General features: G+C 43.2%; 1 protein-coding gene across 1 annotated transcript in view; it reads left to right on the top strand.

Moving 5' to 3' along the window:
* NELL2 (neural EGFL like 2) overlaps positions 1 to 27,605 on the top strand; it is a 394,581-nt gene that overhangs the window by 274,311 nt on the left and 92,665 nt on the right. The window contains exons 14-15 of the mRNA XM_044280375.1: positions 11,359 to 11,481; positions 12,644 to 12,739. Coding sequence (XP_044136310.1) covers positions 11,359 to 11,481; positions 12,644 to 12,739 — 219 coding nt within the window. The remainder of the gene's footprint in view (positions 1 to 11,358; positions 11,482 to 12,643; positions 12,740 to 27,605) is intronic.

Raw genomic sequence — 27,605 nt, 5'->3', positions numbered from 1 at the left:
TTGAAAGTCAATGAGGGACGGATCCGTTTGAAAATTGAGCCACAGTGTGTCATATTCAAATGGATCCGTCCCCATTGACTTACATTGTAAGTCTGGACGGATCAGTTTGCCTCCGCACGGCCAGGCGGACACCCGAACGCTGCAAGCAGCATTCAGGTGTCCGCCTGCTGAGCGGAGCGGAGGCCAAACGCTGCCAGACTGATGCATTCTGAGCGGATCCGCATCCACTCAGAATGCATTGGGGCAGTACGGATGCGTTCGGGGCCGCTTGTGAGAGCCTTTGAACGGAACTCACAAGCGGAGCCCCGAACGCTAGTGTGAAAGTAGCCTTAGTAGAGCACTGTACTACATAAAACTGCAAATCATGAAGTAGTATAGGGATATATACAGTACAGACCAAAAGTTTGGACACACCTTCTCATTCAAAGAGTTTTCTTTATTTTCATGACTGTGAAAATTGTAGATTCACACTGAAGGCATCAAAACTATGAAGTAACACATGTGGAATTATATACATAACAAAAAAGTGTGAAACAACTGAAAATATGTCATATTCTAGGTTCTTCAAAGTAGCCACCTTTTGCTTTGATTACTGCTTTGCACACTCTTGGCATTCTCTTGATGAGCTTCAAGAGGTAGTCACCTGAAATGGTCTTATATATATAAATATATATATATATATATATATATATATATATAATTATTATTATTATTATTATTATCATTATTATTATAGGCAGCAGTATATGTATTGTAGTCTGGTATAAAGCTGTGACGGGGGTTATTTTGTTTTAGATGAGAGCTGCAGGAGTTAAACTATTAAAAACAGTATAAACAAGACTGCATGGGTAGTATGCACTTAATATACCATTCTCCGAGTGCTTTGGAAAAATCTATATACATTTCTGTATTCACAACCCAAATAATTCTAGAGTATACGTCTTTTTTTTTAATTATACCAAGAATGACTTAAACCCTTTTCAGACTGCTAAAAAGGATGACAGGCTCTGTGGACCTGTTACCCATAATCACCAGAGAAAATTTATTGCCAGCAACAGTAATTACAGATGGTAATTGGTGTCATTTACCTTGTTATAGACCAATGGATGTGACGAACTTGGGACAAACCATCTGTCACACAGTGTTAATTTTTAAGGTATGGGATTTGAGCACTGCACGGGGTAGCTGTTGATGAAGAAATTAACTATATCACCAATGACATCGAGGCTTTATGAGCCTTGATTCTACATGAAGAAGGTTGCTGTCCTATTTAGATAGATGAATAGATATGAGTGAGATAGATAGATAGATAGATTCTTTACGGAAAGAGCAGTGAGACTATGGAACTCTCTGACTGAGGAGGTGGTGATGGTGAGTACAATAAAGGAATTCAAGAGGGGCCTGGATGTATTTCTGGAGCGTAATCAGGGCCGTCTTTAATATTGATTGGACCCTGGGCAAAAATTTACTTGGGCCCCCTGGATCCCGCCTTCCCAGACCTTAGCAGGCAATCACGCCCTCAACCACAACACACACATAAAAAATCCACACATCTGGTAGAGTACAGTGAATGACTGTAAATACTTCCATTTCTGAAGACTCCAGCGGCTCAGGATCAGTGCTCTGGGCAGCTGGGCTCAGGCTGGAAGTGGGCACCGCTCTGCAGGAAGGAGACCAGGGCTCGACTCACCCTAGTGTTACAGTGCACCGCAGCACCCCACAGTATGCAGTATAGCACCCTATAGTATACAGCAACCCACAGTATGCAGTATAGCACCCTATAGTATACAGCAACCCACAGTATGCAGTATAGCACCCTATAGTATACAGCACCACACAGTATGTAGTATAACACCCTATAGTATACAGCACCACACAGTATGCAGTATAGCACCCTATAGTATACAGCAACCCACAGTATGCATTATAGCACCCTACAGTATACAGCACCACACAGCATGCAGTATGGCACCCCACACTATACAGTACCCCACAGTATATAGTAGAGCAGTATAGCAGCCCACAGTATACAGCACCCCACAGTATACAACACCTCACAGTATACAGTAGAGCAGTATAGCACCTCTCCGTATACAGCACCCCACACTATACAGACCCCCACACTATACAGTACAGCAGTATAGCACTCCACAATATACAGCACCCACAGTATACAGTCCCCCACAGAACACATGCCCCCACACTATACAGCACCCCACTATACAGTAGTTTACAGTATATTAGCATAACAGCCCCTGTCACCTTTTTCTGACGTAATCTTCACAAAAAAACACTCCTGGTAGAAAGGACCTTGATGACCTCATAGCCATGTGACCAGTAATATTGCTAGGTTACTGGTCACATGGTGATGTCATCTCAGGTCCTAGAGAATCACCGCTCTCACAGTACGCTGCCTGGAGTGCCGGCAGGCATGGCAGCACCCCCTGTGTAGCTGACAGTCTGACACCCGGGGCAGTAGCTAGCAGGGCTCAAGAGGCAACTGCCTTGGGCCCCCCAGGAGCAACTGGGCCCGGGGCAGCTTCTCCTTTTGCCCCTTGTTAAAGATGGCCCTGAGCGTAATAATATTACAGGCTATAGCTACTAGAGAGGGGTTGTTATCTCGTTGATCCAGGGAGTTATTCTGACTGCCTAATTGGAGCCGGGAAGGATTTTTTTTCCCCTTAAATGAGGAAAATTGGCTTCTTCCTCATGTTTTTTTGCCTTCCTGGATGGACAGATGTCTTTCTTCAGCCTAAGGGTACTTTGACACTAGCGGCAGGGGACTCCGGCAGGAAGTTCCGGCGGGTGAACAGCCTTTCCTATCTGTCCTGCCGCTCTGTCCCATTGACTATAATGGGGGCGAGGGCGGAGGTCTGGTGGCAGCACGGCAGCGCACGCCAAGAGGCAGCTGGACTAAAAGTACTGCATGCAGTACTTTTAGTCTTGCCGGCTCTTGGCGCGCGCTGCCGTGCTGCTTCTGGAACTCAGCCCCTGCCCCGATTATAGTCAATGGGGACGGAGCGGCAGTCCGGGGGCACACGTGAACTAGCTGCAGGACGAATCCGACAGGCTGTTCATCTGCCGGAACAGCCTGCCGGAGTCCCCTGCCGTTAGTGTGAAAATAGCCTTACAAACTATTTTACTATGATTGATAGATAGATAGATAACATTGGGCACAAATAAATAATGCTACATTCTGCAGTAAATCTGCTTACCAGCATAGCTGAACAGATACTTTCTTCACATGTTTAATGGTGGATTGGGGATTGTGGCTGGGTCTTTACAGCAACTGACTTCATACAAACTGTCTTCTCCATGCACAGTATGGGGGCGAACTGAGTTTACCCCCATATTCAGTTCCTGCCAGGGAGTGGACTTATATACAGAGCCCTTCTAGTGATGTGCTTCTACACTTAGTGCCTGCTGCTAATGAGTCCCCCATAGGAAATCCTCTCTGACATTGCCTCCTAAACACTGCATACCAGAGATAATCTCCATTTACAATGGCTACTAAAGAAAACCTCCATCTTCGGTGTTTGCCAGAGATTGCCCCACATATACCATGCCTACCAGACAGCATCGATAAACAGCGAATACCAGAGAACACCCTGATGTACCTTGACTTTCAGAAAGTGCTTACATGCACAATGCTAGCACACTACCTGACCCTCTTCTTCATACACAGAGTCAGTGAGGGATTCTCTAATACCTAACTCCTCACTGTTATTCTCAGGCTATCTAGAAGGTGATAGGTGAGTGACAGGTTACTCCCGCCTCTTTTTTAGTTGGCAATCACAGCTGGCATTTCAAGGCTAGACCGTTGGAGTGGGTGTAAGTTCTTTCTTATCCATACTATAGGCCCCTTCTGGCCTCCTCACCTCTTGCTTGGTGTTCTCTGCTCTCATAGGGCATGCACACATGCTCTCCCAGGCTCTTAAAGATTCCCAGCCAATTACTGCCTACCCTGTGTTATTTAAGATGCCTTCCTTTATCTAGTCCTGTATCCTGACCTCCTGTACCCAACCTGCCTGCCCCGACTCCTGCTTGACTTCTGTGTTAACTCTGTTCTGTCTGCCATGATCCACTGCCGCTTTACCAGATTAAACAAACTCTGCTTGTCCTAACCTCAACTGGTCCTCTGACCTCTCTTCTGATCTCTTGGTACCAAACACTGGTGTCTCCTGACTTGCCTGGGTCAGCTGTCACTGATCACAGACTACTTCAATAGGTAGAAGTCTGCTGGTTCACCTGAAGATGGGTCCAGATCCCTGTAAAAGACGAAGATAAAAGACGAAGACAGGGGAGGCCACGTAGACAATGTCCTTAGGATTAGCCCCCCAGTCAAATCTGTTCAGCAACATAGTGGGCCAGCACCTGCTGCTTTACAAGAATTTACAGCTCACACGTACAGAATTTGCATCTTGGTTCCATGTTGCTTGGGATATAGAAATTATACTGAGATTTCCATTCATTTGTTTTTCTCATCTTATTCATTTCAGAAAACTCCCTTATTATAGTAGATGAAAGAGCCACAGCATATAAAAGACCTAAATAATCATAATAAAATACATTACAGGAGCAAAACGCTTTCACTGATAGCCAACTGTGATAAAGCTGCTGTAAAACTGCAGATTACTGAAGAAAATATTATTAGTTATTATAGAAAGTACAAGGTATTAATACCCCTGCAGATGAACGGTCTGCAATAAAGAGAATAAGCTTCAAAATGCTTTAAATCTGTAGCTTTCAAAAATGTTATATGGCATATAGTATTGTGGACCTGACAGCTATACATTGTCATTGCAGGTAAGAATGATCTAGCAGAATGGATCTTTCCTGCTTGGTTCTTTTGCTAACTCCAAAACGGAGCAGCAAGAGACATCTGGCAGCCACATTTTTGCTTCTTTGTAGAATTTTCAGAATTTAGACACTCAGTTGATTGGCTTCCATTTATATTGTGTCTGTGATCAGAAAATGTCATGATCAGAACTGCTGACAGTGTTACTGAATTATACTTATAGTAATTTGTACAGTCCTATATAATAATTTGAGTAAACCCAATTTTTGGGGTTCTTTCCAAGGCATTGTGATCAACTTGTAACTAAAAATAATAGAATGGAATAGAGATATTATGTAATGATTTACATATGTAAGATGAATATTACTGTAAACAAAGTACACTCATTGACAAAAACAAATATTGCCCCAAGAATGAGTGGGTGGAATCGAATGAAACTTTATATGTTTGAATGTAATTATGATGTATTTAAGTTGTGACAATATTAGAGCAAAAAGATACATTTATTGGGAAAAACTGTACAATTGAAAGGAGGCTCTAGTACCCTGCTGGGCCACCTCTAATCTGGATACAAGATGAAATATGGTTAGGCATGGCGGCATACAGATTCCGTATGATATCCTGCAGCACATTTGCCCCAGATGTTGCAGTTGGGCCTGTAGATCGTGCATACCTATAGGCTGTCAAAGCTAACAATCCCAGCTAATCCCACAAATGCTTGATTGGTGATAAATCTGGCGACTAGGCAGGCCAAGGGGGTGTTGCAATCTGGTGGAGACATTCCTGGCAACCCCTTAATGCCAGTTGAAAGCCCTGCTATTTTAGGCAACACTAGTGTCTGCAGGATGTCCTGCACATATCGTTGAGTTTTTAGTATCCTTCATATCACTACTAGGGTTGACCGAATGTGGTATGCAATGGCGCCCCAGATCTTCACACCAGCAGTTCGGGCAGTGTGTCACTCCACAACAAAGGCAGGATTGAAGCACTCACCACAAGGCCTCCAAATGTAATCTCGACCATCTTTGGATCCAAAATAGAACCTGGATTGATCACTAAAGATGATACGGTTTTAGTCCTTTGCAGTCCATGTTTCAATCCCTCTTAAAATCACTCAATTAGCTAAAATGTCTTTGAGTGTGTCTGAGAGGCATTTTTGGCAGTCAACAATCTCTCACCAAGAGTTACACTACCTAAAAGTAGCACCTGAGAGCGTATTTATAGGGCACCATGAGTATCACTTCTATGCCGTCTTGTAGCAAGACACAGTATCTAATCACACCACACCTGTAGTCTATCTGCATGACGAGTTTTGTCGAGATTCAACATTTCTATCTGGGTGTGTTATTTTTTTGATGCAGTGTATTACAACACAGTTGCTATTGGTTCCTAACCAGAGAGGACTAAATATCTTGTTTAGAAGCTTTATAAGCATGATACAAGTGCATAATGAAGAGCTAGACTCTATGCGGAAAATATTATGCTGTAGTGCTGTAAAGCCTCCAGGAATGCTAGCGGACACATTGTATAAGGTCTGCCATCTGTGCTTGTTAGCCAATTAATACAACATTACTCCAACTCTGCAATTATGTTATAAAATACATTGTTACAGATGTCAAGTCATTAACATTGTTTTGAATTTTTTAGGGAAGCAAAGTTTTCGAGTGATGTACTTTGGCTTAATTTACACATTACGTCATCTATTGCAGAAAAACTAAAAATCACACATAGTTCAGTAAAAAGTCATGCTGATCTCGGGGTATGCTACTTGTTACTTAAAGGAACACTAGGCACCTCCTCTGTCTTGTCTGTATTAGGACAAAAATAATTTTAGACCACACTAACTTTTTTCATCTCCACGCATCAGTCAAAGATGGAAGATCATTAGGAGCTTACCCCTTGTGCTCTCTGCAGAATTTCTACATGACCGCTTGTGTCAGTATCATGCAGAAAATGCTACAGACTGACAAACATTGGGGTAAACAGCAGCAAGCCTGGGAGGAGCCAGTGCAGAGGTTGGGAGTGGTAGTGACCCTGATGAAGTGTTGTCACGTTGTACTCCCTTAAGCCTTCGCTCACTTGGGATTGGTGCAGTAGAAATGTAGTATTGAAGAATGAGGCCAGACTTTTCTGTAACAAAGTATTTTTACTAAGTGCAACATAAAACTTCCAATACATTCACTAGCGGCAGATTTTAGGTGGAAATCTTCTCTGGCACCAGTAATGATTATGGAGGCAGGTTGTATGGCAGTAATTTAGCACTTAGGCAGTACTGGCCTATTAACGGTATGGGTGATGAGTGTCTTAGCTGTAGTCCCTCACCTTGCAGCACTGTCTTTAATGCTGGTTGTACAAACCGGATTCCAAAAAAGTTGACACTAAACAAATTGTGAATAAAAACTGAATGCAATGATGTGGAGATGGCAAATGTCAATATTTTGATTGTAATAGAACGTAGATGACAGATCAAACGTTTAATCCAAGAAAATGTATCATTTTAAAGGAAAAATACATTGATTCAAATTTTCACGGTGTCAACAAATCCCCAAAAAGTTGGGACAAGTAGCAATAAGAGGCTGGAAAAAAGTAAATTTGAGCATAACGAATAGCTGGAAGACCAATTAACACTAATTAGGTCAATTGGCAACATGATTGGGTATAAAAAGAGCGTCTCTCAGAAGCCAAGATGGGTAGAGGATCACCAATTCCCACAATGTTGCGCAGAAAGATAGTGGAGCAATATCAGAAAGGTGTTACCCAGCGAAAAATTGCAAAGACTTTGCATCTATCATTATCAACTGTGCATAACGTCATCCGAAGATTCAGAGAATCTGGAACAATCTCTGTGCGTAAGGGTTAAGGCCGTAAAACCATACTGGATGCCCGTGATCTCCGGGCCCTTAAACGACACTGCACCACAAACAGGAATGCTACTGTAAAGGAAATCACAGAATGGGCTCAGGAATACTTCCAGAAACCATTGTCAGTGAACACAATCCACCGTGCCATCCACCGTTACCAGCTGAAACTCTACAGTGCAAAGAAGAAGCCATTTCTAAGCAAGATCCACAAGCTCAGGCGTTTTCACTGGGCCAGGGATCATTTAAAATGGAGTGTGGCAAAATGGAAGACTGAAACAAAACATCCAGCAATAGTACCCTATTGAAGGATGAAATAACTAAATTTAATGAGAAAACTAAACCTCTACATAGTCAATCGGGTGGGCCACAGAAAAATAGGACAAGCTGGGTGAGTGGTGGGGAGGATGTCCCTGCCACTATTACCCTGATCTGGTCCTATGCCCAGGGACGTCTCCTGGTGGTGGGGACTCCCTGTCCTCGTGCCTAGCCTCAAACTCCTGTCTGACCCTGATAAGGTGACAGGTGGAAAGATACTAGTGTCGATAGTGGCCCCTCCGACGGATGACTAGCACAAAAACACAAACACAAAAATAGAATCAAAGAGGTGTCCACAGTATACAGCCCTCGTGACCGATTGCCAGGAGGTACAGGGTCCACCTAGTGATTAAAAATACACAGACAGAACACACGCACAGAAAGACACAGATGAGATAATTAAATGATGTACAGAAGATGCAAAAATGACCCCGACGCGTTTCACCCACAGAGTGGGATCATCAGGGGGTAATACGAGGTAGATATACGACATATAAGAAGCCCAACTAATGGATGCAGCGGGCCCCGTCTAATAATAATGCGTAATTTATACTTGCGTTTGGAAAATTACGTAAAGACACCAGACCCAAACAAAATGATAGACAGGGATCGATAGATCGGAGCCAGATAACGGAGTACGTACAGTCACTGGGTAATGAAGTAGGCGATGGAATGAGATACGTGAATGCAAGATACGTCTCTATAGGGAAAATAATAATAATAAATCTGAGAGAGAGACCATGAAAGTGCACGTCCAGTTCTAAATAAATGAATAAATAAATGAATACCTGGAGACACAGAGAGCGCCACTATCACAAAAAGATGAATTGTGAGGGTGCTCATAAATGGGCATCAAAGAAAATGACCCCAAACCATGATGGGTATAGCTGTAAGAGACAGAATAATCACCATTATCATAATATTAAGTTAGCCCCTAAATGCTAGGGAATAGAAGTACAGATATACTACAATACCTGACATTCACTCCCAGTGTGAAGAGATCTTGCAGGGTATAGCTCCTATGGTGCAGAGCTACCCACCCAAAAAGTACCTGGGGATACAATGAGGCTGTAGTGATAAGCCTGTAAACGGACTGTCCAGAAAGCAAGAAAACAGTGAAGTGGGTACTCACATGTTGCCGATACAAATGGGAAGAGGGTCTGGAGCAACAGTAATGAAAACCACCCCGCCCTTTAAATACCCAACCCACCGCCTAAAGTGGGGTGGATAACCACCCCCAGGTGAACTGCCTCCATCTACAGCTGCTGCTAAATAATCGCCATTGTAAAGTGCGTTCCACAGTGGGACGCACGCCAGAGGAACATAGTCAGGACGCTGCCGGGCGGATATCCGGTATGTGAGCCGCAAATACTATGTGACCATCGTTAAGCATGCGTGCCAGCGTGGAACACATGCTGGAAGACTGTTCTGTGGTCAGACGAGTCACGATTCGAAGTTCTTTTTGGAAATCTGGGACGCCATGTCATCCGGACCAAAGAGGACAACGACAACCCAAGTTGTTATCAACGCTCAGTTCAGAAGCCTGCATCTCTGATGGTATGGGGTTGCATGAGTGCGTGTGGCATGGGCAGCTTGCATGTCTGGAAAGGCACCATCAATGCAGAAAAATATATTCAGGTTCTAGAACAACATATGCTCCCATCCAGGCGTCATCTCTTTCAGGGAAGAGCCTGCATTTTTCAACAAGATAATGCCAGACCACATTCTGCATCAATAACAACATCATGGCTGCGTAGGAGAAGGATCCGGGTACTGAAATGGCCAGTCTGCAGTCCAGATCTTTCACCTATAGAGAACATTTGGCGCATCATAAAGAGGAAGGTGAAACAAAGAAGGCCCAAGACGATTGAACAGTTAGAGGCCTGTATTAGACAAGAATGGGAGAGCATTCCTATTTCTAAACTTGAGAAACTGGTCTCCTCGGTCCCCAGGCGTCTGTTGAGTGTTGTAAGAAGAAGGGGAGATGCCACACAGTGGTGAAAATGTCCTTGTCCCAACTTTTGGGGGATTTGTTGACACAATGAAATTCTGATTCAACATATTTTTCCCTTAAAATGGTACATTTTCTCAGTTTAAACTTTTGTTCCGTGATTTATGTTCTATTCTGAATAAAATATTAGAAGTTGGCACCTCCACATCATTGCATTCAGTTTTTATTCACGATTTGTATAGTGTCCCAACTTTTTGGGAATCCGGTTTGTAACAGTTCACTCTGCTGTCTAGCATCTCAAGACTTCACTTGAGGCTTAGAGTAAGCAGATCTCTCTGGAGAATCCTATTTAGGAGCATATATAAATAAAACTATTTACAATTGTATTACCCCCAAGTCTGAGGTATTTTTTTTTATAATTAATTCTGTCCTCTCTGAGGGCAGTAGACATTCTGATATCAGTGGTCTGTCAGGGTGGTATGGTTTTTCAAGATGTATGAGATGTCGCCTCTCCCCACCCTTCTCAAATTGATTCACAGTTTTCTCTATATTCCTGTGCACATACTGTGCCTCACAAATTTTAAAAAGCCCAAAGAGGGAAAACCATGGCACGCTATGCATGCCGCAACAATTTCTTAATAAGCCATGCATCTAACACCCAAACCTGCTCAATCCCCTTTGTGTCCCTACACAGTAGTTACGTCTCCTTTGTGCACCACACACTAGTTATTCCCCCTTAGTGCCCTCACACAGCAGTGTTCCCCTACTGCCCCCTCACAGTAGGAATGGTCTGTTAGTGCCCCCACAGTTATGCCCCCTTACTGCCCCCATGCAGTAGAATTCCCAGTTAGTGCCCCCACACAGTAGGATGATCCCTGGCCTGTATGCTCTCCTGCTCAGCTCAGTAGGCACGATGATGTTACTGCATCATTCCTGAAGCTGGGTAGCACACAGGCTGGTGAATGGTGGAGAAGGAAGTTGACAGCCCGCTGCTTTACCATTACATTCAACTGTGAAATTCTGTTCAGTCTGGCAGCTAGGGGGTGTATCCTTTCTGCTGCAGCATTCTACCTGTCTTTCTACCTGATATACAAATCTACATACAAATGTAAATGCATGTAAATATAAACTCCTTGGCTGTGCCTTTAGTCTTTAGGCTTAGCATCATATTCAATAATTTCATAGAAGTATCTGTATTTGTCACAGGTTGGTTAAAGGATAGTCCCTCATTACATTTTTAGTAAGGATTTCACTCTACTTTACCAGGATCATGAATGACCAATTCTCTATAGTTGTGTAGTGATATACAGAGGAGTGTGATATACTACATTACCCAGCAAGATCATCATCTCAGTAGTAACTATAGTGGTGGAAATGTGATGAACTGAACAATATGGATACATAATCAAGCATATTCCTCTTTTTTCTTACAGAACACAATGAATGTGCAACAAACCAGCACAGCTGTGATGAAAATGCGTTGTGTTTTAACACTGTGGGTGGACACAACTGTGTGTGCCAGCCAGGATATACTGGAAACGGGACTATCTGTAAAGGTACAGTATTCATGCTTTCAATGTAATCTTCCATTGTTGTATCATACAATAGAACAAATATAGTATCCATCCATATTCGGATAGCATACATTTAAGGGGTTGTCCCACGAAAAATATTCTAAATTTTTTAAACCAGTATCTGGTTTTAATTAACCTTGTAATCGCATGTAATTAAAAATTTAGTATAGCCACTGATTTATTCAATAAAATGTGTATGTACAGCGCCATCTGCTGTTTGTTATTTTCCTTATTTCTCTGCCCATCTCACTGAGGTGGGCACACATGCTCCAACCCCATCCTTCAACTGCCCTAGCCCTGTATGAAGCTGTGACAGTTAGGGCTCATGCACGCGACCGTATGCCCGCCAAGACATATGCTCCGTGAGAGGGCAATATGTCCCGGAGCGGCATACATCGTGCGCACGGGAGTACACAGCATCATAGGTTACGATGATGCTGTGCGCATCGGGCCGCCCGCGGGACTATTGTCCTGCACTCATATGATATTATGAGTGCAGGACAATAGTCCCGCGGGTGGCCGTAACCTATGATGCTGTGCGCTCCCGTGCGCACGATGTATGCCGCTCCAGGACATATAGCCCGCTCACGGAGCGTATGTCTTGGAGGGCATACGGTCGTGTGCATGAGTCCTAATAGGGAGAGAGAGTTTATACAGAATGGACACACCCCCTGAGAAAGTACACACCCCCTGAAAAAGGACGCACCCCCGAGCTGCCAGCTTGAAATAAATCTAGCAGAGCAACTGGAGCAGTGAATGTGGAGATATCTGGACCCATGTGAGGTACAGGGCTGGTTCTAGTTGTGTTAGAAAGAGATTGCCATGTACTTTATGATGTATGATTTTCATTTTACAATAATCATGGAATAACCCCTTTAAGAAGGCAAAAGCCCTGGTTGTTACATCTTGCTCTCTAACAAAAAACTAGTAGGATATATGAATAACGTGTAAATAAAAAGAACAAGTTGAGAGTATTGAAGCATGGGCGCCAATATGGTATTTGGGGAAGAACATGAGTGCCTAGTAAGGCTATGCACCTTTCAGTCAAATGCATCTTGAACGTTAGATGTTTAGGATTTTAAGTTATGATGCTACTCAAGACTAATTTGTTTTTAATAATAATACTAATATTTTGTTTTTGAAGCTTTTTGCAAAGATGGCTGTAGGAATGGAGGGAGCTGCATTGCTCCTAATATGTGTGCTTGCCCACAGGGTTTTACTGGACCAAGCTGTGAAACAGGTAAGAAATGTACATGCCATGTCTAAAGAGTACACGGATTATTGCCATGAAGTTCATCATACATAATGCTGGCCATACGTAAAGAAATCCTATCTTATAAAACATTTTAGCAATTTTATCTTGGGCATTCATCAGTCACCACACACATGATTACTCTGATTTGAATTTGACAGGTTATACTTATGTGTAAAAAGCTTCCTTTATTTTGAAATATGGAATTAGCTTTAAACTTCTGCATAAAGGGGTGTTCTACTAACAACAAGCTATCTTTTTCCTATCCACTGGATAAGGGATAATAACTGTTGGATCGGAGTGGATCCAGTCTCTGGGATCATTCCTCTATAAGGGACTGTCAGAGTCCAGTAGGAGTCCTCGCAGATGGACACTCGTTGATCTGACAGTTATCCCATATCCAGTGGATAAGGGATAGCTTACTGTAACCAAAATACCCTTTTAAGAGTCTAAAGTCACTTTTCTAAGACATATACTGTGTTCTTCAAAATGTCTGCTTGTTTTAAGTAGTAGGACACAACCTACTAAGCACCTCTTTAGGCACTAATATGAAATTTCAGGTATATTTAGGAGAATTTAAACGAAAACTGAACTACTGTACATCAATGGGCTACAAGCACGTCATAGTAACTTTTTATTTATCATACGCACATATATTCCGCATCGCTTTACAGACATCATCATTGTCCCCAATGGGGCTCACAATCTAAGTTTTGTATCAGTATGTCTTTGGAGTGTGGGAGGAAACCCATGCAAACACGGGGAGAACATACAAACTCCATGCAGATGTTGTCCTTGGTCGGATTCAAGCCTAGGACCCCAGCGCTGAGTGCTAACCACTGAGCCACCATTCTATAGAATCATATATCCTTTATTAATTCATAATTCAACAGACAAAACCCATAAGAGTGTAAAGTGCCTACAGAGAAAAGAAAAGCCTATACAAGGAATAAACAAGAAAAAAGGCAGGATCACATCTAGGCAATGTTGCCTTGCATGTTGTAGTCAATAATAGTTCAGTACAGTATCCATGCAATGGGTATATAGTGAATTATAAAACTGAATCAGAATTTTTGTTGTTTAAAAATAAACCCTGGCATACTGTATTCAGCTAGAAGGATTGCTACTAGGGAAAAATGCACTATATAGGGTCTGTGCACACTGTTGGACTAGTCAGCCTTGGCCCACCAGAGTACACGTATATAATTCCAAAGGTCTACTGTCAATCCATACAGACCCCTTACCTATGCTGTTATCATTGTGCACACAGGTCATATGATTAATATATTCCAACTTGTATCTCAAGAATCTTCCCTAGAAGCAAGTGATTGGCCCAAGTCAGATATAAATGAGGTTGCTTTCTACTTGAACTTTAGAACTTTTGTCTGTATGACGGCTTGGTCACAAGAGGTTCCTGTAGTACTTTGGTGGCTTAATACTCAACCCTGTTAAGGTTTGCCATTTAAAGGAGTTTTCCAAGATCCCCTCCTAAAATAATAATTAAAAAAAACTCTTGACAGCGTACCAAATATGATTAGACCATCTGTATATAAAATGGGATACCTATTGTGATCCCTTTTGCAAGCCATTTGTTGTCTGCTTCTTGCTGTGGCTACATTTCTTCTCATTTCCCAGCATGCCTTTCCCTTCATGGCCATTATACCTTACATGTAGCACACTCCTAACTCTGTTACCGGTTTATCGTTCTGCTTGCCTCTTAGGAGAATATAGCAGTCACTGTGCATACACATCTTCCACAGTGAAAATCCATGCTCCCTAGGCGACATATCAGTGGTGATGTCAGGGGCGTAGCTAAAAGCTCATGGGCCCTGGTGCAAGAGTTGAGCTTGGGCCCCCCTTCCCTCAGTTCTTTGCGGCCAGGGGCCGGGAAGCACAAAGCCTTCCTGCTGCCTGAAGCAAAAATTTAAACGATACCCCCCCATGCCAAATTCTTGACCTAACCCTTTCTCTCCAGCCAGACTGGTAACTTGACCAGCATGCACTTTCTATAATACCAGTTTCTTCTTATGTGGCACAAGTGTCTTTGGGCCCCCTCAGGCTCCTGGGCCCAGTAGCGACTGCTACCTCTGCACCCCTATAGCTAAGACCCTGGGTGATGTCCTTTATACTGGGCTGGAATTATCATCTTCTTATCCATGTGATTGGTATACAAAATGTCACTACAGCAGGAAGAAAACTTTACAGGTCACATGACACGCGGCCAAATCTGTAAACAGAGGCATCTTTGTAAATGTAAGGGTCAGTTCACACAGATTGTTTTGGTGCTGATATTGGAGCATTTCTGCCTCAAAATCAGCTCCAAAAATGCCTCAAAAAAGCCTCCCATTCATTTCAATGGGAAACAACACTTGTTTTTTTTCCAAGTAGAAAAAAGAAGCGTGGAAAAAAGAAGCAGCACGTCGTAAATTGGGGCAGAATTTGCACTGTATCTTCCATTGAAATTAATGGGTATAAAAAAAAACTGCTCCATGTAAGTCCATTTGCTTTTTGTGTGTTTCCCTCGAGCTTAAAATCCAACTTTGTAACACCAATTGGTTAAAAAAAATGCACCAAAACCGCATTAAAAAGTAATTAAATTAAAAGTTTAATTTTTTTCATCATGTTTTCAAAATCCCTCGTGTGAACATCCCAATAGGGTTATACAAAATTAGTGTTAATGATTAGTGTTGATCACGAATATTCGAATTGCAAATTTTTATCGTGAATATTGCCACCTCAAGAATTTGCCAATATTTAGAATATAGTGATATCGTTATTTTGAATATTCGAGATTTTTTTTAAATCAGTACACATGATCCCTCCCTGTTTCTAGCTTGTGGGCCAATGAAAAGGCTGCAATATCTTTGACTTTAGGAGTAGTGTTTATTGCGGGTTTTCATACTGCAAATTTTTACTGCGAATTTTTCAATTGCCGAATTCCGCAATCAAGAAAATAATGACTGGAGATAACGAATTTGCGAATACATGGCGAATATTCGTCCAAATATTCGCAAAATATGACGAATTTGAATATTGCCCCTGCCGCTCATCACTATTAATGATGATGATTTAGGATCAGCATAAATAATTCACTCTGAAAAAACCACCTTAAAGGGCTTCTGTCACCCCACTAAAGTCATTTTTTTTGAGGGGGGGGGGCTAGTTAAATTCCTTATGCTGCGATATATGAAAATATAATGCTCTTACTTACTTTCCTTCAGCAGTTTGTTCTAAAAACGAACTTTTATAATATGTAAATGAGGTCTCTACCAGCAAGTAGGGCGTCTACTTGCTGGTAGCCACCACAAAAAAACGCCCCCTCGTCCTGTTGATTGACAGGGCCAGCCGCGATCTCCCCCTCCGGCCGGCCTTGGCAGCATTTCAAAAATCGCTCTCCTGTGTTCATTCGGTGCAGGCGCTCTGAGATGAGGAGGCTCGCCTCCTCAGAACTTCCTCAGTGCGCCTGCGCCGATTACATCACCGAAAGAGAAAATGTCATTGGCGCAGGCGCACTAAGGGAGTGCTGAGGAGGCGAGTCCCCTCATCTCAGAGCGCCTGCGCCGAATGAACACAGGCGCGTGATTTTTGAAATGCTGTCAATCAACAGGACGACGGGGCGTTTTTTTGCAGCAGCTACCAGCAAGTAGACGCCCTACTTGCTTGTAGAGACCTAATTTACATATTATAAAAGTTTGTTTTTAGAAGAAACTGCTGAAGGAAAGTAAGTAAGAGCATTATAATTTCATATATCGCAGTATAAGGAATTTAACTAGCCCCTCTCAAAAAAATGACTTTAGTGGTGTGACAGAAGCCCTTTAAGGCTACAGCCACACGGTCAGGTTTCATGATGCAGTTTTGGAAGCCAAAACCAGGAGTGAATTAAAAAAAGAGGAGGGGTCATATTTTCTCCCCTTTTATGATCCACTCCTGATTTTGGCTTCCAAAACTGCATCAGGAAACCTCACTGTGTGGTCGTACGCTAAGGGTACGGCCACACAATCAGGTTTCTGCATGTGGATCATAAAAGGAGGAAAAGTATAAAGGACTGATATGGCATCTTTTTTGAATTGACTCCTGGTTTTAGCTGATGACCTGACTGTGTGGCTGAACCATAAGGCCCTTTCACACGGGCAAGATTTCCGCGCGGGTGCAATGCGTGAGGTGAACTCATTGCACCCGCAATAAATCCGGACCCATTCATTTCTATGGGGCTGTGCACATGAGCGTTGATTTTCACGCATCACTTGTGCGATGCGTGAAAATCGCTGCATGTTCTATATAAGTGAATGGGGCTGCGTGAAAATCGCAAGCATCCGCAAGCAAGTGCACGTTTGCTAGGAGACAATCGGGATGGGGACCCGAACATTATTATTTTCCCTTATAACATGGTTTGGGATCGGTGTTGTGTAAATTTTATTATTTTCCCTTATAACATGGTTATAAGGGAAAATAATAGCATTCTTAATACAGAATGCATAGTACAATAGGGCTGGAGGGGTTAAAAAAAATAAAAAAAAAATAAAAAAAAAATGCACTCACCTCAATCCACTTGTTTGCGCAGCCCGGCTTCTCTTCTGTCTTCATCTTTGCTGTGCACAGGAAAAGAACCTGTGGTGACGTCACTACGCTCATCACATGGTCCGTCACATGATCCATCACCATGGTAAAAGATCATGTGATGGACCATGTGATGAGCAAAGTGACGTCATCAAAGGTCCTGTTCCTCAAAGAAGAAGACAGAAGAGAAGCCGGGCTGCACGAACAAGTGAATGAGGTGAGTTAAATTATTATTTATTTATTTTTAACCCCTCCAGCCCTATTGTACTAAGCATTCTGTATTAAGAATGCTATTATTTTCCCTTATAACCATGTTATAAGGGAAAATAATACAATCTACACAACACCGATCCCAAACCCAAACTTCTGTGAAGAAGTTCGGGTTTTGGTACCAAACATGCCGATTTTTCTCACACGCGTACAAAACGCAGTACAATATTTTGCACTCGCGCATGTTCCCGCAACGCACCCGCATCTTTTTCCGCAACACCCGTGTGAAACCAGCCTAACTGTTTCTGAGTCAAGATATCTAGCTCACTGGTAAAAGCAGCTCTGCTATATTTTTGGCTCTGTGCCCAATTCCAAATGAGTTCCTGTGAGAAAGCTTCTTCTACAAGGGCTCATCATTGTTCTTCCCCTAAGTAACAGTGGACAAGCCATTTAATCTTTAGTCTGTCTAACTGGTTTTAATAGGAAGGAATATCTTAAAGGTTAGACATATTTCATACACTGTACAGTATTAAACATTCATGGCAGTGGCGTACAAATTTCACGTAATCTGCATAAACATCACTGTGAGTATGCAAATAATAATGGATGAATATGTACAAAGCGGATTGCAAGCCATTTGTGCTTCTGTCATATGGATAGGAAATCAATATTTCTCTAGACCATTTCTTTCATTTGTTATGAGCCAAGGTTAATTTATGCCTTCTGGCATGCCTATGAATTTTATCACAAAGAGTAATTTGCAATGGACGTGACAGATGCTATAAACAACATCTAAATATTTATGTTGGAAAAATTGCTGTGTGCAAAATAAACATATATTAAATTTCCTAGACCCTGCAATGGGCTGTAGCTGTTAATAAGCAGGGAAGGGCATATGATGTGATTTAAGATAGATATGGAGAATTATGCATGCGTTCATGCATTAACTGTTAGGCATATAGTTGCTTTATGTGTTTCCTTATAGTCGATTAAGCACTGTGTTACATTTAAGTATACACCGTGACTAAAACAAAAAGACCTTGTGCTTTGTAAGGAAAAGAACAAGCTTTGAGAGAAGAATATATAAAGATGTAATGCAGAACTCACTTTCCATATTTAATACAAACATTATTCATAGCTGTGTTTAAAATGGTTGCATTATGCTGGCAAACCCATTCCGTATACCTTATAGGGCAGGGGTACTCAAGTACTTTTTATAAAGGTCCACATACCTGAGTCTGCCGTAGGATGAAGGTCCGAGCTGCAAAACAAAAAAATATATAAGGAGGGACAATACCATTGGCATGTAGCGCTGCATTTATTTACAATAATCCACACCTCTCCTTTCTGCCGACCAAATTGTAAGAATGTCCTTTCAGTGCCCCCTAACAATAATGATGCCCCTTTAATGCCCCTTAGACAGTATGATATCCCTTTAGTGCTCCACAGCATGTTATACCCCTAAGTGCACTATCACAGCAGGGTGATCCTTTGGTGCCCCCACACATTATGATGCTCCTTAGTGCCCCTGACACATTGTGATGCCTTTTTAGTTCCTCCCCACAGAGTATGAATACATAAATATAAGTGCTCCCTCATAGTAGTAATGCCCTCTCTTTGCCCCTTTCACAGTAGTAATGCCCTATCTGTGCCCCTTCACAGTTGTAATGCCCTCTTTGTGCCCTCTTCATGGTAATAATCCCCATTGTGCCTCCTTCACAGTAATAATGTCCCTTAATAGTAGTAATGCCCATTGTATCCCCTTCAAAGTTATAATGCCCATTGTGCCCCCTTAATAGTAATAATGCCCATTGTGCCCCCTTAATAGTAATAATGCCCATTGTGCCCCCTTAATAGTAATAATGCCCACTGTGCCCCCTTCACAGTAATAATGCCCATTGTTCCCCCTTCACAGCAATAATGCCCATTGCGCCCCTTCATAGTAATAATTCCCTCTGTGCCCCCTCCATAGTAGAAATCCCCATTGTGCCCCCTTAATAGTACTAATGCCCTCAGTGCTAGCAATGCCCATTGTACCCCCTTCAAAGTAATAATGCCCATTGTGCCCCCTGAATAGTAGTAATGCCCACTGTGCCCCCTTTACAATAATAATGCCCATTGTGCCCCTTCACAGTAATAATGCCTTATGTGCCCCCTTCATAGTAGTAATGCCTTCTGTGCACTGTGCCCCCTTCAGAGTAGTAATGCCCTCTGTACACTGTGCCCCCTCCATATTAGAAGTGCCCATTGTGCCCCATTCACATTAGCAATGGACATTGTGCCCCCTCCAGAGTAGAAATGTCCATTGTTCCCCTCAGAGTAGAAATGCCCATTGTGACCCCAGAGTAGAAATGCCCATTGTGCCCCCTCCAGAGTAGAAATGCCCATTATACCCCCTCTAGAGTAGAAATGTCCATTGTGCCCTCTTCACATTAGCAATGAATGCCCATCGTGCCCCCTCCAGAGTAGAAATGCCCATTTTGCCCCCTCGGTTTTAAAAAAACTAACAAAAAAAAAAGGTTATGGCCTTGGGATCTCTCTCTAGTAGCTAGAGCAGGTCTCTCTAATCTAATGGAATTGGCCTGGCCATGTATTACATGGAGACTCTTTTGTTTAAATGGTTGCCATATGATGATAACTAGTGTTGAGCAAATCAAAGTCAAACAAATTGACTTTGATCCCAATTTCAGGGAAAAATCAATTTGCCGAAAAGCCGACTTTCCTCATGCTTCATGGTAACGAATCAATTTTCCCAGAAATGGCAGTAGAAACAAATAAATACATACTCACCTCATCCATTTGCATGTGAAGAGGCTATCATGGCCATCTTGATTGAAGACACCACACAAAATCTCAGTGATGACGTCACCGCGCCTGGCCAATGTAATAATGTGATGACGTCATCACGCCACCTCACGAGATTTTGCATGGTGTCTTCAATCAAGATGGTCGTGACAGCCTCTACACAAGCAAGATAAGGTATTTATAATGTTATTTTATTTTTTTACCATGATTAACCCCCGAAAGGCCTAAATGGTAGCCTCAGATCCCATGATCAGCAATGACCGCAGCATCTGAGGGTTTGAATGACGGGATGGCGCAATCTCCGTTCCCTGTCATTGTGCCAGCTACATACAAAGAAATGCGCTTTGTGATGAAGTAATACATCAAAAAACAAATTTCCTTGTGAAATTCAGTGAAGTAATCTCTAATGATGATGTCTGTGAAGCTATGTGCAATATATTGGTGCTATATAACCAAGTAAAATAAGAAAAAATATAATGCTACATTTCCTCAGAAGTGGCAACTGCAGAAAAATACCTTCCTTGATCTCAGTTGTCCATCAGGGGTTAGGGGCCTGACATGTGACCATCATTTGATTACTAGTGTAATCTTTTAGAAGAAGGACAACATCTTTGAAGGGGTTCTACATAAAAAAGACAGGTTACAGTTTGTAGATGCACATGGAGACAAAGATATTTTGGGGAGAAATGTCTCTGGTCTGATAAAACAAAAATGTAACTTCTTGATCATAAAGACCATCATTGTCTATAAAGGAAAAAGGGAAGACTTGTATGCCAAAGAACACCATCTTAACCATGAAGCATGGAGATGGCAGAATCATGTTGTATGGGTGGTTTGCTGCAGGAGGGACTGGGGCACTTCACGAAAAACATCACATTATGCAAAAGGAAAATGATGTGGAGATATTGAAGCAATATCTCAAGAAATCAGTCAGGAAGTTGAAGATTTGGCGCAATTGGGTCCCTCAAATGCAGGGGAGGACTGGCAGCCTTAGTCCTGGGGGGCAAATCTAGTCAAGTGGCCCATTTTTAGCCCCGCCCATCATTAAAAGCCCCTCCTATATATAATAGGCCACTCCCAACACACACTGTACAGCTGACATTTTATAGTTGCGGCCTTTCTCTACACATCATACGGAGAGGGGAGGCCGTCCTGGCTGCACTGCCTGCTTATATAACAAGCTACAGCCAGGAAGCTCCTCCGCTCTCCTCCCTACCCTGATCCTGCTCAAGGCCTGTGGTTCCCCCCACCATCTGCCACCCGCCCGTGGCCTGCTGCCCCCTTTCGTCATCCTCACCCAGTTCTGAATCCTCCTTCTGCAAATGGCAGGAGGAGGAGCCGGAGCATCTCCTCTCCTACATAGCACCACATACCTCTTACATCCAGTGATGTCACCTTTGTTGTAGACGTTCTCTTTCCTCATCTTCTCCATTCAGACCAGACCGCCATGATGATTTTTCTGCCATCTCCCTTCTCTGCAGAGATTGAGAAACAGACATTAGTTTCCTGCCACCCCCAATACTATACTGCAGAAACAGTCCCCCTGGAAATACAAACTACCACACAGATAGTGCCCCCAATACTGTACCCGCTATGCCCCCAATACTATACTGCAGAAACAGTCCGCCTGGAAATACTACTACCACACAGATAGTGCCCCCTTAAACAATTATTGGCACACAGCGCTCTAAAAAATAACTGCGCCCAGACACTAATAGTATAAAGATAATGTCCCCCAAAAATAATTGTGCTAAGCTGATACTATGCCAGGGTGCCCCCAAAGTAACAATGCTCCCCAAAATCCCACCAATAGAAATAATTCTCTGCCAGAGCACACTTAGTAGTAATAATGCCCCTATAGTGCCCTAGTAATCATGTTCTTCATAGCCCCTAGTAGTAGTAAAGCTCCCCATAATACCCCCTAGTAGTACTAATTTTCCCTATAATATGACAGTACATGAAATACCCCCGCTTAGTGCCCGCAGTTGAGCTAATGTCCCCATAATGTATGCCAGTATAAAATACCTCTATATAGTGCCCCAGTAAATGCCCTCATACTGCTCCTCTCCCCCTTCCCCATAGTGTCCCCATAATATGCCAGTAAAAAAATGCCCCTTAGTGCCCCCAGCAGATGCCCCTATAGTGCTCCTCTCCCCCACAATGTACCAGTAAAAAAATGCCCCTTCTTAGTGCCACCATATGCCCCAATAGTGCTCCACTCCCCCATAGTGCCGCTCTCCCCTATAGTGCCTTCCATAATATGCCAGTAAAAAATGCCCCCTTAGTGCCACCAAATGCCATAGTGCCCCCCATAATGTTCCAATACAAAAGGCCCCTTTAGAGCCCCCACTTCCCCATAGTGCCCCCAAATAATGCCCCTATAGTAGCACCAGATGCCCCATAGTGCTGCTCTCCCCTATAGTGCCCCCCAGAATGTGCCAATAATGAAAAAAAAAGCCCCTTTAGAGCCCCCAGTTACCCCCATAGTGCTCCTCTCCCCCATGGTGCCCCCCCATAATGTGCCAGTAAGAAATGCCCCCATAGTGCCAGCTCCCCCAATAGTGCCAGCCCTCCCCCCTAAGTGCCAGCTCCCCCTATAGGCCCCCCATAGTGCCAGCTCCCCCTACAGTGCCCCCCATAGTGCCAGCTCCCCCTACAGTGCCCCCATAGTGCCAGCTCCCCCTATAGTGCGCCCCATAGTGCCAGCTCCCCCTATAGTCCTCCCCATAGTGCCAGCTCCCCCTATAGTCCCCCCCATAGTGCCAGCTCCCCCTATAGTCCCCCCCATAGTGCCAGCTCCCCCTATAGTACCCCCCATAGTGCCAGCTCCCCCTATAGTACCCCCCCATAGTGCCAGCTCCTCCTATAGGCCCCCCCATAGTGCCAGCTCCCCCTATAAGCCCTCCCCCCATAGTGCCAGCTCCCCCTATAGGCCCCCCCATAGTGCCAGCTCCCCCTACAGTGCCCCCCATAGTGCCAGCTCCCCCTATAGTGCACCCCATAGTGCCAGCTCCCCCTATAGTCCCCCCCCCATAGTGCCAGCTCCCCCTATAGTACCCCCCCATAGTGCCAGCTCCCCCTATAGTACCCCCCCCATAGTGCCAGCTCCTCCTATAGGCCCCCCATAGTGCCAGCTCCCCCTATAGGCCCCCCCATAGTGCCAGCTCCCCCTACAGTGCCCCCCATAGTGCCAGCTCCCCCTATAGTGCGCCCCATAGTGCCAGCTCCCCTTATAGTGCCCCCCATAGTGCCAGCTCCCCCTATAGTGCGCCCCATAGTGCCAGCTCCCCTTATAGTGCACCCCATACTGCCAGATCTCCCCCCCCATAGTGCCAGATCTCCCCCCCATAGTGACAGATCTCCGCCCCCCCCCCCCCCATAGTGACAGATCTCCGCAAAGAAGAAAAAATAATAAAAAAATACTTACCTCCATCAGCAGCGTGTGCTGCCGGCTCAGGCGTCGCGATGATAATGACGTCATCGCGCTTCCTGAGCCGGCCTCTGATAGGCTGCAGGCATTAGTGCCTGCGGCCTATCAGAAGAACAGGGGAGGGACACGCCTCTCCCTCCCCTGCCCCACAGCACACAGCGGCCGCAATTACATCCAGGGCCGCGCCGCCTGTGGTGATCGGTGGTGCGGCCCTGAAGAATAAAAATTTTTTTTTTTTTTTTTTTTTTTTTTTTTTAGACGGGCTGCCCAGAGGCCGTTTATTTAGGGAGGCCTGGGGGGCAATTGCCTCCCTGCCCCCCGGCCCAGTCCGCCCCTGCTCAAATGGACAGTGCTTCCAGGCATGCTTCCAAAGCTGTGGCAAAATGTTTAAGGAGTGGCCATCTCAAAACCTTAATCTTGATCCCATAGAAAATGTTTGAGCAAAACTAAAAATATGTGTGTGCAAGCAGGGAGGCCTGCAAACTGGGGTGCTGCAATATTCTTTGCATATTGAACATTTTGCCCTGTATCAAGGTACAAATTGCTGCCACCCACCATTGACTTTCTATGCTACAGGATTGATAGACGCGTTAAGGCAAATGATAAAAAAAAAATGGAATCAAAATATTCGAAACATCTTGATTTATGTAACGTAGTATAAATTATGAGCGCCAAAGCCAGAAGTACATGCACTTGAATACTTTGCATGTTATCAGTGGGGTTATTAATGGTTGTCTGAGGAACGTTCTACGATGCTGAATACACTTGGGCATGCAAATCATCAAGATCCGCTGCTGGCAGCTCCTTTTGTAATAGCTGACCAATCACATTCCAGATGTGCTCGATGGGAGACAAGTTCAGAGGTGTTGCAAGCCATTGTAGCACATTTAGATCTCATGCACATGACCGTTGTTTCATTCCGTGTCCGTTGTTCCGTTTTTTGTGTTTTTCTGCGGACCCATTGACTTTCAATGGGTCCGTTGAAAACTCGGCTAATGCACCGTGGTTCCAGTCCGTCAAAAAAATATAACCTGTTTTATTTTTTTCACGGAAAACGGTTCGCGGACCCATTCAAGTCAATGGGACCGTGAAAAAATGCGGAGGCACACAAGATTGTTGTCCGCGTCCGTTTTTTTGCTATCATTTGCATGGCAAACTTGACTTGGACTTTTTTTTACTTTGCTTCATGTCTGGTGATCCTCCAAAAATAAAGGAAGACACACGGAAACAAAAACGGAAACGGAACAACGGAACCCCATTTTGCGGAACGGAACACAACAACAGTCGTGTGCATGAGGCCTTAGGCTACATAGGCTGCTCACAGTAGCACAAGCAACATGCAGCTCGGCATTGTCCTACTAAAAAACGACTCCTGGGAAACTTTGGAAATTTGCTGTTTCTGTAATTCCCTAATACGTTAATTTCGGTTTGCCTATGGTTAACTTACATTTCAGTTTAGCTTTATGGTATTTTTCTTCTACTTCAAAGTGCACCTGCTTTGCTTATTGACTTAATACTTGACATTTAATATTCTTTCAACACGCAAGCAAAGTACAAAAAAACCTCGGGAAGCCCTTACAAATTCTCTAGTACAAATGGAAAATGTTTTTCAATAAGTTTAATCGTATTGTACACCGGAAGCGCAAAAATAGAAATGCCAATGAAATGTTCTGTACAATGCAAGACAATTAGAGATGAGGTATGGAAGCTTTGATGAACATGCTTGCACAGAAGTGACTGCGGTTATTGTATGGTAAGACAGGCTATTTTGGTTGTGGTAGTGAATAATTCACAGGATCAGCCTTAGATTAGAAGTAGGTCATGCTGCTTCACGCTCTTGGTTGTCTGCTGCAGTATGATCTTTTTAGTGCTCTCTTGGCATGAGGGAGGAACGATCACCTGACAACAGCTTTTCATTTTTCATGAAGAAATAGACATTAAAGTCACTCAGTAAGATTTTATCCGGTAATGTCTTAATAAATCGTGAAATTCAGTCTGAGAGTTGTATGGATGGAGTCAGGTCAACGCTGATTCATGCGCACAGTGACAGGATGACAGTTTCAGTGCAGAAAACAAATGTACTATAATTAAATTTCATTTTATCCATCACATTCTGATCTAACGTGACCTTGGATGCAGGATCAAGCTGTGAATGTTTATGGGAAGTAAACTACAAGTTTTATAGCACAAAAGGTTATCCAAGTAGTATATGGATTGCCGTGTGTATTGTGAGACACTAATATGTTTAATCAATGCTGCCGCAAAAGTTGAGAGAAAAGCAAAACTTTTCCGTAGCAATGCTGTTCTTAACCCCCTACCATTACTCATGATGGTAGACCTCACACTGGTCCAAGCACCTCCAGATGGATATCTATGGCATATCCTAGAGATGTTATATCACACTAGTGAACTCCGGTACACTAGAAGAACAGACTACCAGAATTCCTGCATCCAGCATAGCCAGATACCACAAACCATCAGATCTCTATTGACTTTAATGGGATCTCACAGGGATCCAGCAGGTTTGTGGCATAAGTGCCGGTTTTCAGCTAGATAGATACATTTTGTCATCCAGCTTTCTCAGAATCAGATATCGCTGAATTACATGTTTTTCAGCCATTTTTAATTTGGTGTTTTAAGGCTTCTTAAGTGTTAGTCTTATTAGTATTATTTATTTTATTATTTAGTATTAGTCTTATTCACCTGTACATTATTCGTGTTGTCTATTGTCCTTCAAAAACAGCGCCACCCCTCTCTATCAGTTGTGTGTGGTATTGCGGTTAAAAGTGGAGATGAGTTGCAATACTAAACTGTGGCAGAACTAATTCTCGAAAACTCTTTAAAAGAGCATCTGTCAGCAGGATGAACTCTATTAAACCATACTGTTTGGTAGGGTTGATTCTGATGAGTACAGTAATACCTGTCTTGTGAAAAGTGGTTGCAGCATAAAAAATAAAAAGACTTTTATTCTTTATGCAAATTAAGGCTTTAGTGCACTGAGGGGCAGTGCTGGCCATGCCCCTCGGTGCACTGGAGCTCAAATATACATAAAGAATAAGTCTTTTTTCTAAAGAATGACTCACCAGATTTTCACAAGTTAAGTATCATTGTAATCAACAGTAGCAGACAATATACCTGGCTTAATAGGGTTAATTCTTCTGACTTTGCTCTTTAAGTATTTATGGCATATCCTTTGAATACTCCATCTCTATATAATAAATGGGGATCAGGCCTGATAAGGATCAGGTGAAGAGGCTACAACACTGCAGCCCTTGGTAAGAAGAGTGATACTGTCCCTGTTAGGAACCAGGCATAAGCAGCAGGTTTGCTGTGACCCAACAGAACAGGGCTTGCTAAAACAATCCAATGACTGGGCCGCAATCTAAAATGTTTGACACCTTATAAAGTCTTCTTATGTGGCAGAGGGACCATTGAGCCCCACTCATGTACCATGACCATGACTGATACATCCGCATTCCCTGTATCTTCAGACAGTATATGACAATGCATCATTTATGAATATATAAAAATTATTTCTTAGTACGTTATTAGGCTACATGTGCACAACTGTATACGTTTTGTGGTCCACAAACCGTGGATGCGCAAAGTGTGGATACTGGACGTGTTTTTTTTTTTACTATAAATAACAAAATGTCTACAAAGATGTTCTATAATTTTCAGGATTGACATACAGATGCGACAGCCCACGGATGACATTCATGTGCTGCCTGTTTTTTGTTTTTTTTAATGAGTGGGTCAGTGTGAGATCGGATGTGGATCCAAACTACAGTCATCTGCATGTAGCTTTATGCAGTGTAAATCTTTCATCTTGTTAATTGTGTTTTGTCTTTT

The sequence above is a fragment of the Bufo gargarizans genome, chromosome 2, assembly GCF_014858855.1.
Source record: "Bufo gargarizans isolate SCDJY-AF-19 chromosome 2, ASM1485885v1, whole genome shotgun sequence".
In the NCBI taxonomy this organism is placed as follows: domain Eukaryota; kingdom Metazoa; phylum Chordata; class Amphibia; order Anura; family Bufonidae; genus Bufo; species Bufo gargarizans.
Note: the sequence above shows the minus strand (reverse complement) of the source record. Positions and strands in the feature narration are given on the sequence as shown.